We start from the raw sequence: 14,254 nt of genomic DNA on the forward strand, positions 1-14,254 counted from the left end.
AGGCACCTCGTGATTTTTTAGAGATGCCCAAACATTAATATATTTAATTAACAATAGGTGTTTCCAAGTCTTGTCTCAATGCCCTTGAGGAGCTAAGTGTGTTGTTCAAGGTCACAGAGAAAGTCTATGTCAGAGCAAAGCACAGAACTTACATCTTCAAAGAAAAGTATCCCAAATACTGGTCTGTGTTCTCTGTGCAGCATACCTTGCTGTCACTTAGCCATTGTGTGAATATAAAACAGAAAGTTCTCCTTTCATCACTTTTGAACCAGATTGTCTCATATAAAGTAGGACAGTAGTTTTAAAAGTAATTAAGATCCTATCAGTCATATGTAAATCTATTTTTTCCATGAAAATCAGCAGAGAATGACATAGGCATTAAAAAACAGATAAAAGTCAGCATTGCACCTTTGTCTGGTGCAGATAACTCATCAATCAGAATAGACCTATTTTTGCACAGTGCAGGATCTTTCCTCTTGAAAATCATTGAGAGAAAAATTGGATTTTTTTTGGAACAATTTCTTACAGAAGTAGGTTTCCAAGAACAACTTCTGTGGGCAAGGCAAATGGCAAGGATGGCCAGGATTGGTCTGAATAATGATGGAAACTATTGGATTTCTCTTCAATTTTTTCCCCATATGTTCTATCGTAATTCCACTGGCTTTTTTTTAGGAAAATCAAACCTATAGCAGTTATACTAGAAAAGAACAAAATCTAGAGTATTACTAAGCCTGATAATTTAATCAGAATTTCAATAAGCTCAGAATAACTAGTTTTCTGTGACATGAATGACAAGAAAGCACAACAGCTCTCCTACTCTCAGTATAAGACTCTTACTAGAATTTGCAATTAGTCAGTAACGGACAAGATACTCAAATAAATACATGGCCTTTCACTGATTACACTGAGCTTCCAGGGCAGTTCCCACTAATCTTTTTGGAGAAAAGTTCCCTTTATATATTTTAAAGGAGAACTGAGCTCCAGATTACTCACACCAAATATTAATAGAAATCTTTGCTTAAGTTTTATTTATTTCCCCCTAAATATCCCATATCTATAAAGATACTTACTATTAAAGAAAAATTAAAAAAATCCAAAAAGATAGGAAGTTCTCCTGAGTGAGACAAAACCCAAAGTCATCTTCCTGGTTTCTGCTGATTCTGGTTTTCTTAAAAACTCCTTTCTTCTATATGTTGTTCATACTGTTCTGTGGAATATGCACCTTTACGGCAAAAGTTACAATATTGAACTTATATTATCCTGAGTCAGTCCTGACTACCAGACTTGAATAACCCAGAAAGTTTTACATAGGTTATGTAAGATCATGCTATCACATAAATTTTATAGGTTTTATATAAGCCAGAAACATTGTCAATTGTGGAAAATTAAGGAAAAGCCCTCAGATAAGCCTGTTAATACCTACTCTATATTGCTCTTCCATGAAAATGACTGCTGTACCTGTGAGAAATTAGGACACAAAGACCAAAATGACAAATTCTTTTCTGAGAGTCAGCTTTTGGAAACGTCATCTAAATGTTGGGCGGCATTTACTGCTGGAGAACTTCAGCATCACCGCTATGTGTGAACCTCACCAGGAAGATGCCAACAAAGAGCTCAGAGTCAGAAACTTAACCAGGTTTTGCAGCAGGTTCTCCCAGGGTCACGCATGAAGTATGTCCTGTGAATAAGAGCTGTGAACACACGTCTGTGGGAGGTGATGAGATGCATCCCTAAGTCCTGAAGGAATTGGCTGATGTAGTTGCCAGGCCACTTTTCATGATATTTGACAGGTCATGGAAGTCAAGTGAAGTCCCTGATGACTGGAAAAAGGGAAACATCGCTCCTATTTTTAAAAAGGCTAGAAATGAGAAGCCTGAGAAGCACTGAGCCATCAGCCTCACTTCTGTGCCTGGCAAGAAATTGTCCTAGCAGCTCTGCTAAGGCCCAGGAAGAACAGGGAGGTGATTTCAGAAAGACAGAATGGCTTCACCAGGGCAGGTCCTGCCTGACCAACCAAGCGGCCTTCTGTGATGGAATACCTGCATCAGTGGTTGCCTTCAGGAGAGACAGAGATAATCCATAAACTGCCTTTGCTGCTATCTATATACTTTCCAGAGCTGCATCAAGGAAGGGCATTATCTCTCTGTGTGTCCTGCTTTATCCTTTACCCTAAAAAATTTGCTGTGGCCAAAATTATTAAATTACACAGTTAGAATTGGTCAAATATGTGTTTTTCCATAGAGTAATTTTTACATCATGTAAAACATGGCAGGCATTTCCTTGGTCAAAGTTCATTTTAGCAAAGATGTTTATGAATAACAAAAATAGCAAAGAATATTCTGGATAAGTCAGAGTAAAAATCTCTCAGCACTGCTATGTACAGTGAAAGTTTGATGAATCAGAAGGGAAAATACACCTGTGGTTGTAATTGCAATGAGCCAAACTCTGAGAAATACATTACATTCTGCTGTGAACAGCCAGGCTTGTGTGGGGTAGAAAGTCTGGGGCCAAAAAAAATTAATTATCTAAATCATCATGAAAGTACATCAGTGTGTAATTTGACGTCTGATCATAACAGATACTTAGGTTTCTCCCTGTATTCCTGGAATTCACACATCACTGTCTTAATTTCTCACATGCTATTTTCTTTATATGCATTTTCTATCCTGAGCTCTGTATTGCAGGGCCCTCTGGCTGAGAAGTATAGAATTGGACAGGCCTCCCTTCAGAGCATATCAAGATCATTCCTTAATTAGCTGGTGGATGCAATTTGATTTGAGAGCACAAAGTACTGGCTCTTTCTCAGGAACTGAATGCCTTGTTCCTTGTCATACTAAGTCAATATATCAGCCACTGGTACCTGACCTGGCACTGCTCAGTTTCATAGCCAAGGCAAATGCCTGCATGTAGACACACCCTCCTAGACAAAAATCTTCTGGAAATTGTGATGGCTGCTTCACAAGGACTCAGGACACACTTGGGAAAGAACATGGGCCAGCCAGCCAAAAGCACAGTCCTAGAGTCACGGCAACAATAAACTCAAGTCCTGAAAGATTCCTGAAAATATTTGGAAAAGAAGAAAAACACTTTTCCTGTTTGTCTTGCCCAGTATGTTCATGTACACACATTCCGGGTATTTTCTTTCTCTTGCCTATTGACATATACCAATAAATCTATCTGTTATACATGTAAGGTATTTAAAGCTCAGATGTAGATGAGTTTTCTCATGCAATATTTTTCTTTCAATGTGTTAAAAAAAAAAATAAACCAACAAATCAGAAAGTTTAATTCAGTCACGCTTTTTTTTTTTTAGTTCACTTTTGAATCTGTTTAAGCTAAAAGCTGATGCCAACTCTCCACAACATTCAGTTGTTTATTCCACAGCAAGTCACGCCGATAGAGATGCCAGCAGATGACTGAATTCCCAAGCACATCACTGGAGTAAAACACGGGGTCAGGCTGCCCTCTGCGGGCTGGGATCTGGATCTGGGACAAGTTGTTTTGCAACACCACACGGAAACTGATTATTGTGAGTAAAGGATTTCTACATCTGAGCACAGAATTTTGGTTTACGATGTACACATAGTGCCAGTATAGCAATTGGCTCTCTGCTGCCTGGCTGCTGCTGTAGAGGAAGAAGGAAATGCAGACTGCGGTGTCCGATGCAGCAGTCAAGCACTCCAGGTACAAATAACAGCTTGCTCTACACCATCTGGGAATTCCTGGGAGACCCAGAGGATAATAGGTCCTGAACATAAAACCGGAGAAACTAAATGCCTGGAAAAACTTCACTTGGCACATGAGCTGCCAGGCAGGAATCAAGTACAGCGTATTCCAGCACCATTCCAAGATCTAATCAGGAACAGGTTCTTTTATATTAGCTATATTACAGACACAGGTCTGCTTACTTCAGCATTTCACAACATGAGGCCTGAATGTCAAATTAGTCCAAAGCAGCCTGAGGCAAGAGAACAGGGATGAGCAACAGAAATATTCCTACATGACACTGGGTCTACTATAGACTTCATTTTCTTTGCTCATTGTCAGTTGTGCCTCCAGCTCAGTTCCTTAAAGGCTTCATCCAAGTACAGACGCTCGTTCCTACAGGACTGATGACTCAGAAAGAAATTACAAAGGATTGAGCTGTACAGACTTTTTCTGGAAATGGAGCTTGGCTCAGAGTATAGCTTCTGAACATGAAATTCTAACAGGAAGTGTTCTGGTTCTCCTCTACCCCCACCCACAGGTAAAATAACACAATGCTGATATTCACGGTCACTCTCCCCTCTGTGAGAACCACAGAAGAATTCAGTTGTCAGGAAAGGTCAGTCTGTAAATGCAGGACCCTTCTTAAATTCGTTGAGGTTTAGTTGTAATAAAAATGACACAAATATCACGTGGGATGTTAGAGCCTTAGGGGTTAGTCAGTGTCTTTGTAAACTCAAACCAGTCCTGTAGCTTCAAATAACATCATCTGAGAGCCAAGCAGGACAAGTGAACTGCTACACAATGGGCTGTCAGGTGTAGCAACCAAAGCTTTTATAAGCCAAGTAGTACCCAGAAGTTAAGCCCAGAGGTAACATTACTAGCTGGCACATTCCTTCGATTCGGGATACGCAGGAATATTTTTCCCGAAAAAAATACTGTGAGGGAATCGCTGTGAATCGCCTTTTGTGCCAGAGGTGAAGCCGGGTCAGCTGCGCCCTCTGCTGTCGAGAGCTGGAACTGGCGGAGGCAGCGGCCCCTTCCCGGTGTAACACCTGGGGAATTCTCTCCTGAAACTCCATGGACAGCGAACGCTGGAGCGCCCTGTGGCACTACAGTTTGGGCCTGCCTAGGTAATTGTGCTATCAATAATTTAAAATTAATCTCGAAGCCACTACCTAGTGGATCATAAATATTTCAGACACTGGCTTCAAAATTAAGATGTTTTACAGTGCCAAAATTTAATGTCAGGCTCCACAAGAGATTTCAATTATACCTCAGGACAAAGATATGAGAATTTAAAGCCTAACAAAAACCTACTTTTAATTGTGGACTAGTGAGAAAGAAAGGTCTGCTGAAAGCCTCTATACTTGCATGGTAGTAATGTGCCTGATTTAATTTGCGTAACTCATATGGACTATCAAGATCAGCTTTTGCTTATGATTAAACAGATTATCTGATGACATTTTAGGGATCAACAGATTATAGTCCTTAATCCAAAGATATAAGTAACAATGAAATCTTATTATTAGAAAACAAACAATGCAGTCAGAGCTGATCTGAAAATGACTCAGAAATCTCTTAGTAGGGTCAAGGCTAAGCACCTAAATTCTCCCCAGAAACACACACAGATTCTGGTTTCCAGACTTCCCTCTCTGCAAATACTCAGCTGAAAGACTGAGGGAACCAATTTATACCAGGTAGACCACTCAATTTTTTTTCCCCCAGTATTTTAGGGCAAAATCCAGTTTTATGTTTATTTACACCACATGCAGACCCCAGCATTCATTGCAGTTGCAATATAGCATACACCCAGTAGTTTATCTTTAATCTCCTGCTTCAGCTTCCACTACCACAAGAAAAAGTATCCTTGTGCTCCTGCCAGCCTGTAGACTGCAGTGAAACTGGCTAAACTCTAACTGATCAGATCTGAGTGTATTTTATCTGCTTTCAGTAATTTATGATATGCTAGCACTTGCAGATACAGTATGGCAGAACATCCATATATTTACTTACAGAGGAAAACCTGGATTTAATGCTTCCAGTGGAACAGAAATAGTTGAGGAAAACATGATGTGATTGGAAAAGAAATCTCATTTTACTGACGATATGTACTTCTGACCTCCTTGTGGTCTCCTTTACAAGCCATTACATAAGGTAAAGCAGGGTGGTACAGAGAGTGTAAGTGAAACACAAACAGGGAATAGCTGCTGGGCAGGCAGTATTTGCCCAGTGCCGTGTCCTCCACAGCAGCAATGAGTGCTGGTGTCAGGAGACTATTGCAGATGTGACAGGTAAGCACTCAGACAATAGAAGAACGACTGGGAAGTTTGCAACCTGGCAGAAAACAAATGAATGTCTCCACAGAAGGAGCAGATGTGCAGATGTGGAACAGAATGCACAGGCCAGGAAATGCCTGAAAATGGGATTTATGAAATACTGCATGAGCTGATTACATGGAGCTGCTAGCAAATCAGCAAAGAGGGAGGTGATGTACATGGCTGAGAGCATAGAACCAGAAAATTCATGACAGAAAATTACTTCAATTCCACTGCATGCTCTTCAGTGTGTGATGTGCAGCATGCTTGCTTTCTGCAGTAAAGCCCAGCATAAGAAAGGTCTGAAAATGATGTTCAGTATGTCCTTAGCCCTGCTCAAAAGCAGAGATCATGCTGAACCACTAAAACTTCATTCTTTATTTCATTCAAGTAGTCACTGAAAACACGGATGTCAATCTGATTATTACAAACACAATAAAATTCTGCACAGAATATCAACAGATATTTGGCATAGCACTAACAGGAAAGTTTTCATCTAGGGTGAAAAAAATTCACCAAATCTTCAGGCTCTCTGAAGCAAAAGTCCAGACTGCAGGAACTTCTTCTGTAATGTAGACAAATGCATCCATTAGACACTGGCCCGGTGCCATCAATCCAAATAGCAGAGAGATTTTCAGATAGAAAGGCCAGCATATTATCTCACAGTCACACACCATCTAAATTGATTTAATCTAGACAATTTCATTAATTTGTAAGAAAGAAGAAAGTTCCCAAAAGCTCGATCAATTAGAACAGCTTCACTTTCACACTTTCATTTCTCACATTCAAGCAAAACACTAATTCACTGCATGCACTTTTCCAAAAAAAGAACTACCTTGCCAAAAAAACCACCCCAACCCCAAGCCAGCAGAACTGTGCTCTCAAGGGTACTAAAACAGGTAGTAATACTTGTGTTTATTTCAGTGGAAACAACATCAAGCATGAGCAGGTGAAGATGTTGTATTGTTGCACATGACATGACATTGGTAGCCCATCCATAACTGCATCATCTCCAATTGAATCCTCCCTAATAAGAACAAGAAGAATCCAAACAAAATGTAACCTCAGCTGAGTTCTGCACTGACACTGGTGAAATACTTTTTCCATTAGTTTCCAGTGATTTGCACCACTACTGGTTTGCCAGTATTTATCCAATATTCCCAGCAGTGAGAAATACATACATATGGTTGAGAAATTAGAAACAACTTTAAAAGATCATCAATAAAAATATATCTACAACTTGCAAAACATATAAGCACCAAAGACTGGATTCTGCACTATAGCTACAGATTCAAGCCCAATCAATTGGTTGGTATATGCAGAGTTATATGCAGAGATTAAATTTGTTTAATAGGCTTAGGAAAAATAATTTGCATGTAATATTTTTTTCTTTTTCACTTTACTGCAAGGCATTTCACATTGAGAAGTCTTAGTAAGAAGTCACTTTTACAACCAAAATCTTAATTTCAACTACAATGAACTGTTCTGTTTAAATAATAATGCGTTTATATGCATCAGTCAGTCTTAGAATAATAAGAGGCCCTCAAGCATTACAAAAGCTTTATCTCACCACCTGCAATTCTGTGATTTATGATTTCATAAATTGTTAAGTACAATTAGGAATACTCTCCCAGTTATAAAACTGTCTCCTTTTATATCTTCATGATACCTTACTGTTTCTTTATTCATTCTGCTGCTTGGAGATGGGAAAGCCTAAGCACATTTAAAAGATATTTTTGCAGGAAAAACAGACTCCAAAAGCATCTTAAATGAGCATGTTCTCTTAGACACAGATGTGCAGGCACCTTCCAAATGCAGCATCTGTCCAGTTAATATTTACCTAAGTAGAGAGATGTTTCATTATATGGCTACCCACATAGAAAATTTACATTTCCTATAAACATGTATAGAATATACGCTGACAAATAGAGAATAAGCAGATTTTAAGAAACCAAACATAATTACCTTTTAAATTGATATCGACATATTGAGACTTCTGGATTTTGAGAAGGAAATAGGTCTGCTCTTTAACAACTGCAACAAAGGTGTCCACATACAACTATTATTTACTTCCACAGAGTATTTGGGCTGTAGCTCTCCATGCCTGCAAAGCACAGTGGTAGCAATAGTAATCAGTATAGCAGAATCATTACTAAGACTTCATCACAGCATCGTCATAGACTTCCCAGGTGACACAATTTAAAGAAAAGCAGTTAAATAGTAGCTTTGTCCTGTCTTTTGATTCATCTCTCTCTGCATGTTCCTAGCATATAAAGAAGCATATAAGGAGTTCATTCCTCTCCAAAAATTAATGTGGAAGCTTTCCTTCATTTGGTACTACAGGTCTCCTCCCTTTCCCATACTGGTTTCTCACCTTCCCAACATTTCACTCTGCTACCCAGTGCCAAAGTAATCCTGTTCTCCTACGTCAATTTGCCCAGTGTCCAAACATTTTCCCAAAACACTATACTGCTTGCCAGCTACACCTATTACTTCTGCTCACCCCACTTCACCTCTTCTTTTCCTGTGGTGCTGCAAAATGGGAGGGATGATGCTTTTCTCTGAAGTATTTGATTTGAAGGAGAAATGCCCTTTGTCTCCTGCTCTCTGTTTGGAAAAAAAAACCAACAAAGAGTGCAATGGGCAATGTGCACATTGCCACAAGCCCTCTCATCTGTGGTACCCTGCAAGGACCATGCCACCCACGCCATCAGCCTCTCGCTCAAAAGCAACAAGACAGGATCATTTACGTTTGGAAAAGACCTCCCAGACTGTCAAATCCAAGCTTTGACCTAATGCTACCATGTCCACATCACAAAGTGCCACGTCCACTCATTTATTGAACGCTTTCAGGTATGGTGATTCCACAAGTTGTCACTGGCTTTCTGAGCTCATCACCCTTACATTGCTTTGTGAAGAGTTATTTCCTTGAGGATCTCATGGTCCGTGTTGATGATGACAGATCCAAAATGTATCAGCAGACAGCAAGCTGGGCCTTCTGCCATGCATGCCAGGGTGGCTCCGTATCCATGCCATGCTGGCAGGAGGGTGGACACAGCTGTCTCCCCACCCTCACAATTCTGAGGGACTTTTGTGGACCTTTGTGGAAGTCTGATGGCAGCCTCTGGGCACAGGGACTGAGGAGGTGGGCACCCCTTCCCCTCACCTGAATCAGTGTGTGCCCAGGTGGGCAAGAAGGCCAATGGCATCCTGGCCTATCTCAGGAACAGTTTGGCCAATCACAAGGGAAGCGATTGCCCTTCTGCACCACTGAGTACTAGTGAGGCCATTCCTTGAGTGCCGTGTCCAGTTCTGGGCCCCTCAATTCAGGAAGGACATTGAGGTGCTAGAATTAGGCCAGGGAAGGGCAAAGAACCTGGGGGAGGGTCTGGAGTACGTGTCCTGTGAGGAATGGCTGAGGGCACGGGAGCTGTTTAGCCTGGAGAAAAGAAGGCTCATAGAGGACCTTATTATTCTCTGTAACTCCCTGGCAGAAGATTGTAGCCAGGCTCTGCTCCCAGGCAACCAGCAGCAGAAGAGGACATAGTTCTAAGTTGTGCCACTGGAAGTTTGGGTTGGCCATTAGGAATAATTTCTTCAACCAGAGGGTGATTAGACATTGGAATAGACTGCCCAGGGAGGTGGTGGAGTCAGCATCCTGGAGGTGCGTAAGGAAAAACTGGACATGGCACTCAGTGTCTGGTTGACGCGGTGGTGTTCGGTCGTAAATCGGAGTCGATGATCTCAAGGTCTTTTCCAGCCTAAGTCATCCTGTGGCTGTGATTCGCTTCCCTGCCCGGGAGCTGCCCGCAGAAGCGAGGGCTGGCTCGAGGCACAGCAGCGCCCGCTCGCAGCCCAGCAGCGTCGCGCACGACCCGCTTCCCGCCCCGCCCGCACCCCGGGGCCGGCACAAGCGGCCCTGCCGGGCGGGAACGCGGCGCTGCCGGGCCGGGCGGAGCGGAGTGGGGCGGGCCGAGCCGGGCCGAGCGGCGTGCGGGGGGTGGCGGCCCCTGCAGGATACCCGGGGCCTCGGCAGGCACCGCGCAGCCGGCGGTGTCAGTGCCACGGTGTCCGCCGGGGAGCGAGAGGCAGCGCCGGCGCCCGCCCGCCCGATCCCCGCGGCCAGGCCCCCGCATGCAGCCCTCACCCTGGAGCGGCGGCGGCGGCGGATCGAGGAGCTCTCGAGGTCCTCCCGGCAGCGGCTGCTGCAGTCGCGGGACAGGATGTTCTCCAAGTTCACCTCCATCCTGCAGCACGCCGTGGAGGCGGTAAGGCCGCCGGCGGGCCCCGCCACGCCGCGCCGGGGATGCGATCCGGGCCTAGCGCCGAGCGCGAGGCGGGGGCTCGGGCCGGGCCCGGTGCCCCTTCCCCGCTGCCCCCGGCGCTGCTGCCGGCGGGGCCCCGCAGGGCGCGCATCCGCTCCCGGCTTGGCCTTGCCGCGGGCGGGGGAGGCGGAGGCCGAGCTGCCCTGACGGGCCCCAGAGGGAGCACGGAAGGGAACGAATCGCCCCAGCGAGGCCCTGGAGAGCCGGGGGTACCGGGGGAGGAGGGAGCGACTGCTGCCCGGGCGGCCCCAGCACAGCCTCCGGCTGTCACCGCCGGGCACTGCCGGGCCTGAGGGCAGCCCTGGCCCGGGCGTTGCCCGGCTGTTTCAGCGAGACAAACAATAAAGGAGAGGAATCGGGAAACTCCCCAGGATTTCCATCTCGTCGTGAGCACCAGACAATAGTCGCCGTCACCGGTGCTTCTGCAGGATGTTGTCAGTTTCAAAGCGACGCTTTCCATGCCTGGTTTATTTTGTGGTCGTGTGGGGGTCAGGTTGGCCGGGGGACGCGGGGCTGTGTGTGCAGAGAGGTTCCCTGACCGGGACTCGCGCAGTTGAGCTGGGCAGAGGAAACGGGGCCTGTTCGGAGCTGCCATTGCTGCAGGCCGCGCTCGGCACTGCTTGGCCACACCATTTATTTTTGGCTTTTCAGTGAGGCGGGGTCTTGGTAGTAATTCCCTGCTTTTCAGCGCCTCTCCCACTAAGCCAGCGCATCCAGGAGACTTGACTGTGAAGAGGTGGTAAAAATTGGCAGTGAAATACTGAAGGTGGAAAGTGTTGAAGAAAAAATGTTCAAATGCCTGAAAAAACAGCTTGCAGGCCAAATATAAATGATTGCAATAAGAGCCTGCATGCTAAATCCTGCCTCATCTGAGGGGCAGCCTTTGTGCATTAATGTATGCTTTGATGCTCCACTTCAGCATATACCTGTCTTTATGTGAGCCTGTAGTTCTGCAGGAGTATTCCGGTTTAAAAGTTAAGCATGTATTCATTAATTGCAGGCTCCTAGTTTGCTTTTTAAATGGTGTAGTGGCATTTGGAATGAAATGTTTTAAATAATGATGAAATGTTCTACTTGAAAACATTCTGACCACATGTGAATGCCTTCAATAGACAGTGCTTTCATTGGAGAGGAAACAGAAATTAGTGCCTGCCTGACTAAAGAAAGTTTGTTGTGGTGAGCTGTACCACATTTTGAATAACAGAAATAAGAGTGGGTGACTGAGAGATGCAGGAGGCCTACCAATTTGAGAGGTCTAATAGAAGTTACTGTTAGGAGGGTGTTTACATTATTGATGTGTACAAAAATATATACAAAAATAACTATTTATTTGAGATGCAGTAAAAAATAGGAAAAACAAATTAGCTGAATGGAACAGGAGAAAGGTAGAGATAGCAGGGACTAGACATTCTTTTTTCATAGAAAAACCCAAACAAAAATACAGAAACACATACTGATACCATCATTTTGCAAGTGAGTGCTGTCCAGCACCATGCTGTTTGTCCTTGCTCACCTCTGGTGTCCCTTGTAGAATTGCCTCATTCTGCTAACACCCACCATGGTGGATCTCCTGATAAATACTGCACTGTTGCATTTACAGGATTGTGACAGATAACAAGAGCCACATACTAGGAATGAAACATGGAATTGCAAAAGCAGGAAGATACTAAGAATGTTCCATACTTTATAAGTTGGATCCGCTAAGATGGAATTGAGAAATACAGATTTTTAACTAGTTTGGTGCTGTACGTGGCACCCAAGTTGTTTCATTCTCCCTGTTGTAAAAAGATGTGGTCTGCTTAGCTTTGTGTGGGGAAATGAAAACTCTTATAAATACTAAATATTAGCTCAGTCCGCTTTGATGCTGCCTGCTGTTTTCAGAACCAAGGGATCTGGAACATGATTTTTGCTTGCTGTTTTTGCTGGGGAGCAAGTAACGTGGCCAGCCTCAATCAGATTCTTACCCCTGAATATCAGCAATAGAACTAGTAATTAAGGTATCAGTTCTCAAAAATTTTGGGTGCCTACCTCAGAGTTGGTAGAATTGCAACTGTACAGTTTTCAGCTGAGCTGGACACTTAAATACACTTGAAGAGCCTGGGTTTAGCTTCCATGGGTGGGACTTCCTTAAATCAGAATGGTTTGGGTAGCCCTTCTGCCCTATCCTTTCTCCTGCACATCACTGATAAAATGCCCCTGCCCTGCCTAAGGGCCCACAGGCCTGCAAACTTTAGAGAGATGCATTTAAACAGTAAGGGTTCCCATGCTATTAGATAATGGTTGTTATCTTTCCCTCAGTATGCCATCCCTCTGAACTCTGACAAGGAGTTCCAAAGGTTGACAGTCTGATAGACATGGCAGTATTTGCCTTTTACTTGTTCTGTGTATCACTCTTGAACTGGCTGCCCTTGACAGGACTGTGCTTGAGGCAAACATAAGGGATCAGTTGCTTTTTACTCAGTTTTTTTTCTTACCAAGGTTTTTTCCCAGAGAGGTTGTGGTGGTGGTCAAGACTAGCCTGGATGTGGCTTAAAACAACATGGCCTGGTAGGAAGTGTCCTGTCCATGGCAGTGGAGTTGGAACCAGGTGGTCTTTTAAGGTCCCTTCCAACCAAACCTGACTATGATCCTGTGATTCTGCTTGAATAATTCAAAACTTTCAGTATTTTCTGACTGAATTGCCCAAGTGTTTGAAACCATATTCCTGATTTTCGTGACTGTAGAATTCTAGTTTTTTGCCACCTCTTATGTCAGTCCTGCCAGTATTTTAGATACTTTTTGCTTTTCGGATTTTTCTGCAACATCCAGATGAGCAAGCACCACTGTGTTACCCTGCCAATACAGCATCCTTAAATTGAGTTGGATGTGTAGTGAGAATGGTGGATAGGACTGCTGTCTTTGTTCTGTTACTTCAGGGCAGAATAGAAATGCTGTTGCTTCATGGGGTTCATATTATTAAATCTGTGACAGCTTATATATGGCTTGTCCTCAAGATGCTTTCTCTTTGCTATGCATTTCTGATACACTTTCATCCCGAAGGGTTATCCATGAGCACTACATTGTCAGCAACAACAAAATGTAGTGTACAGTAACAAAAGCAGCAAGTTAGACTTATTTTTCTCTTTTCTTGTGCTTTTCACTTACATTTCCCTAGACAAACCTAGAAAAAATAGCTTATCTGAAGTGGCCATTCAGTGTTCAAAGGACTTACTTTGTGTTTGATTTGTACTTTTGGATGTTTCACCTTAATAGTCTGTTCAAAGGGATGTTTTTTTAGCTGTGTACCTTGCAGGAAAAATATAATTTTGGTTGGCTTGAATTTCGCAGTTTGCTGTCAAACAGGAATATTTGTACCACACAATTGAATGAATGAAGATTATGGTGCCTGCTGCACATTCTTGAGACTCCTCTCTCTACCAGCCTGTTTCTCCACTCTATCTCTGACACTGCTATATTACCGTACTTTCAAGTAGCTTCTGTTTGTATTTTGAAGCAAAACTCAGCTTTGAAAGAAACCAAGTCACTTGGTAAAGGCAGTGTTCCAACTGATTAGAACAGAATTTATTCCTCTTAAACCCACTTTATTTGATGTAATGATATTACATTACTCGTTGTTTTAATGTTGGTATTAACAAATTAGATGACAGAATTTAATGCATGACTTGCAAGCATGTGCCGTCTTAATTTTATATGTGAGAGCAGTGGCCATTGTAAACTCTGTGCATTCATCAACTGAGGATCAAGTAAACCTTCAAGTGTTAATCATTCTTCACATTTTCTCTGAGACCATTCACACTGGTACTGTAGTAAAGACTGAAGGAAAGCATCAAGTGACCGTGTTAGTCAGGGCAGTGCGCAAGCAGTTCCCCTTCCTTTCTCTTTGACCCAGTTTCCGCTCTCTTTTTT

At 43.3% G+C, this 14,254-nt stretch overlaps 1 protein-coding gene and 1 long non-coding RNA gene across 3 annotated transcripts in view; one reads left to right on the forward strand and one right to left on the reverse strand.

The window, feature by feature from the left end:
• Positions 1 to 6,433: 6,433 nt before the first annotated feature.
• LOC148183802 (uncharacterized) lies at positions 6,434 to 8,113 on the reverse strand. Its single transcript, XR_015773206.1, has 3 exons — positions 7,989 to 8,113; positions 6,933 to 7,050; positions 6,434 to 6,588 (listed from the first exon to the last, which is right to left on the reverse strand). It is a non-coding gene; the product is annotated as an uncharacterized LOC148183802 (long non-coding RNA).
• Positions 8,114 to 10,060: 1,947 nt separating this feature from the next.
• The window catches only part of FHIP2A (FHF complex subunit HOOK interacting protein 2A), a 34,075-nt gene continuing 29,881 nt past the window's right edge, over positions 10,061 to 14,254 (forward strand). The window contains exon 1 of one of the 2 annotated variants that reach the window (XM_014250379.2): positions 10,061 to 10,291. In XM_014250379.2, coding sequence (XP_014105854.1) covers positions 10,247 to 10,291 — 45 coding nt within the window. In that variant the 5' untranslated portion in view covers positions 10,061 to 10,246. The remainder of the gene's footprint in view (positions 10,292 to 14,254) is intronic. The other variant, XM_005520768.3, reaches the window with a different exon arrangement.

This window comes from Pseudopodoces humilis, chromosome 9 (assembly GCF_049639895.1).
Source record: "Pseudopodoces humilis isolate 2021_Gansu_Grassland_sample_001 chromosome 9, ASM4963989v1, whole genome shotgun sequence".
Taxonomy (NCBI): domain Eukaryota; kingdom Metazoa; phylum Chordata; class Aves; order Passeriformes; family Paridae; genus Pseudopodoces; species Pseudopodoces humilis.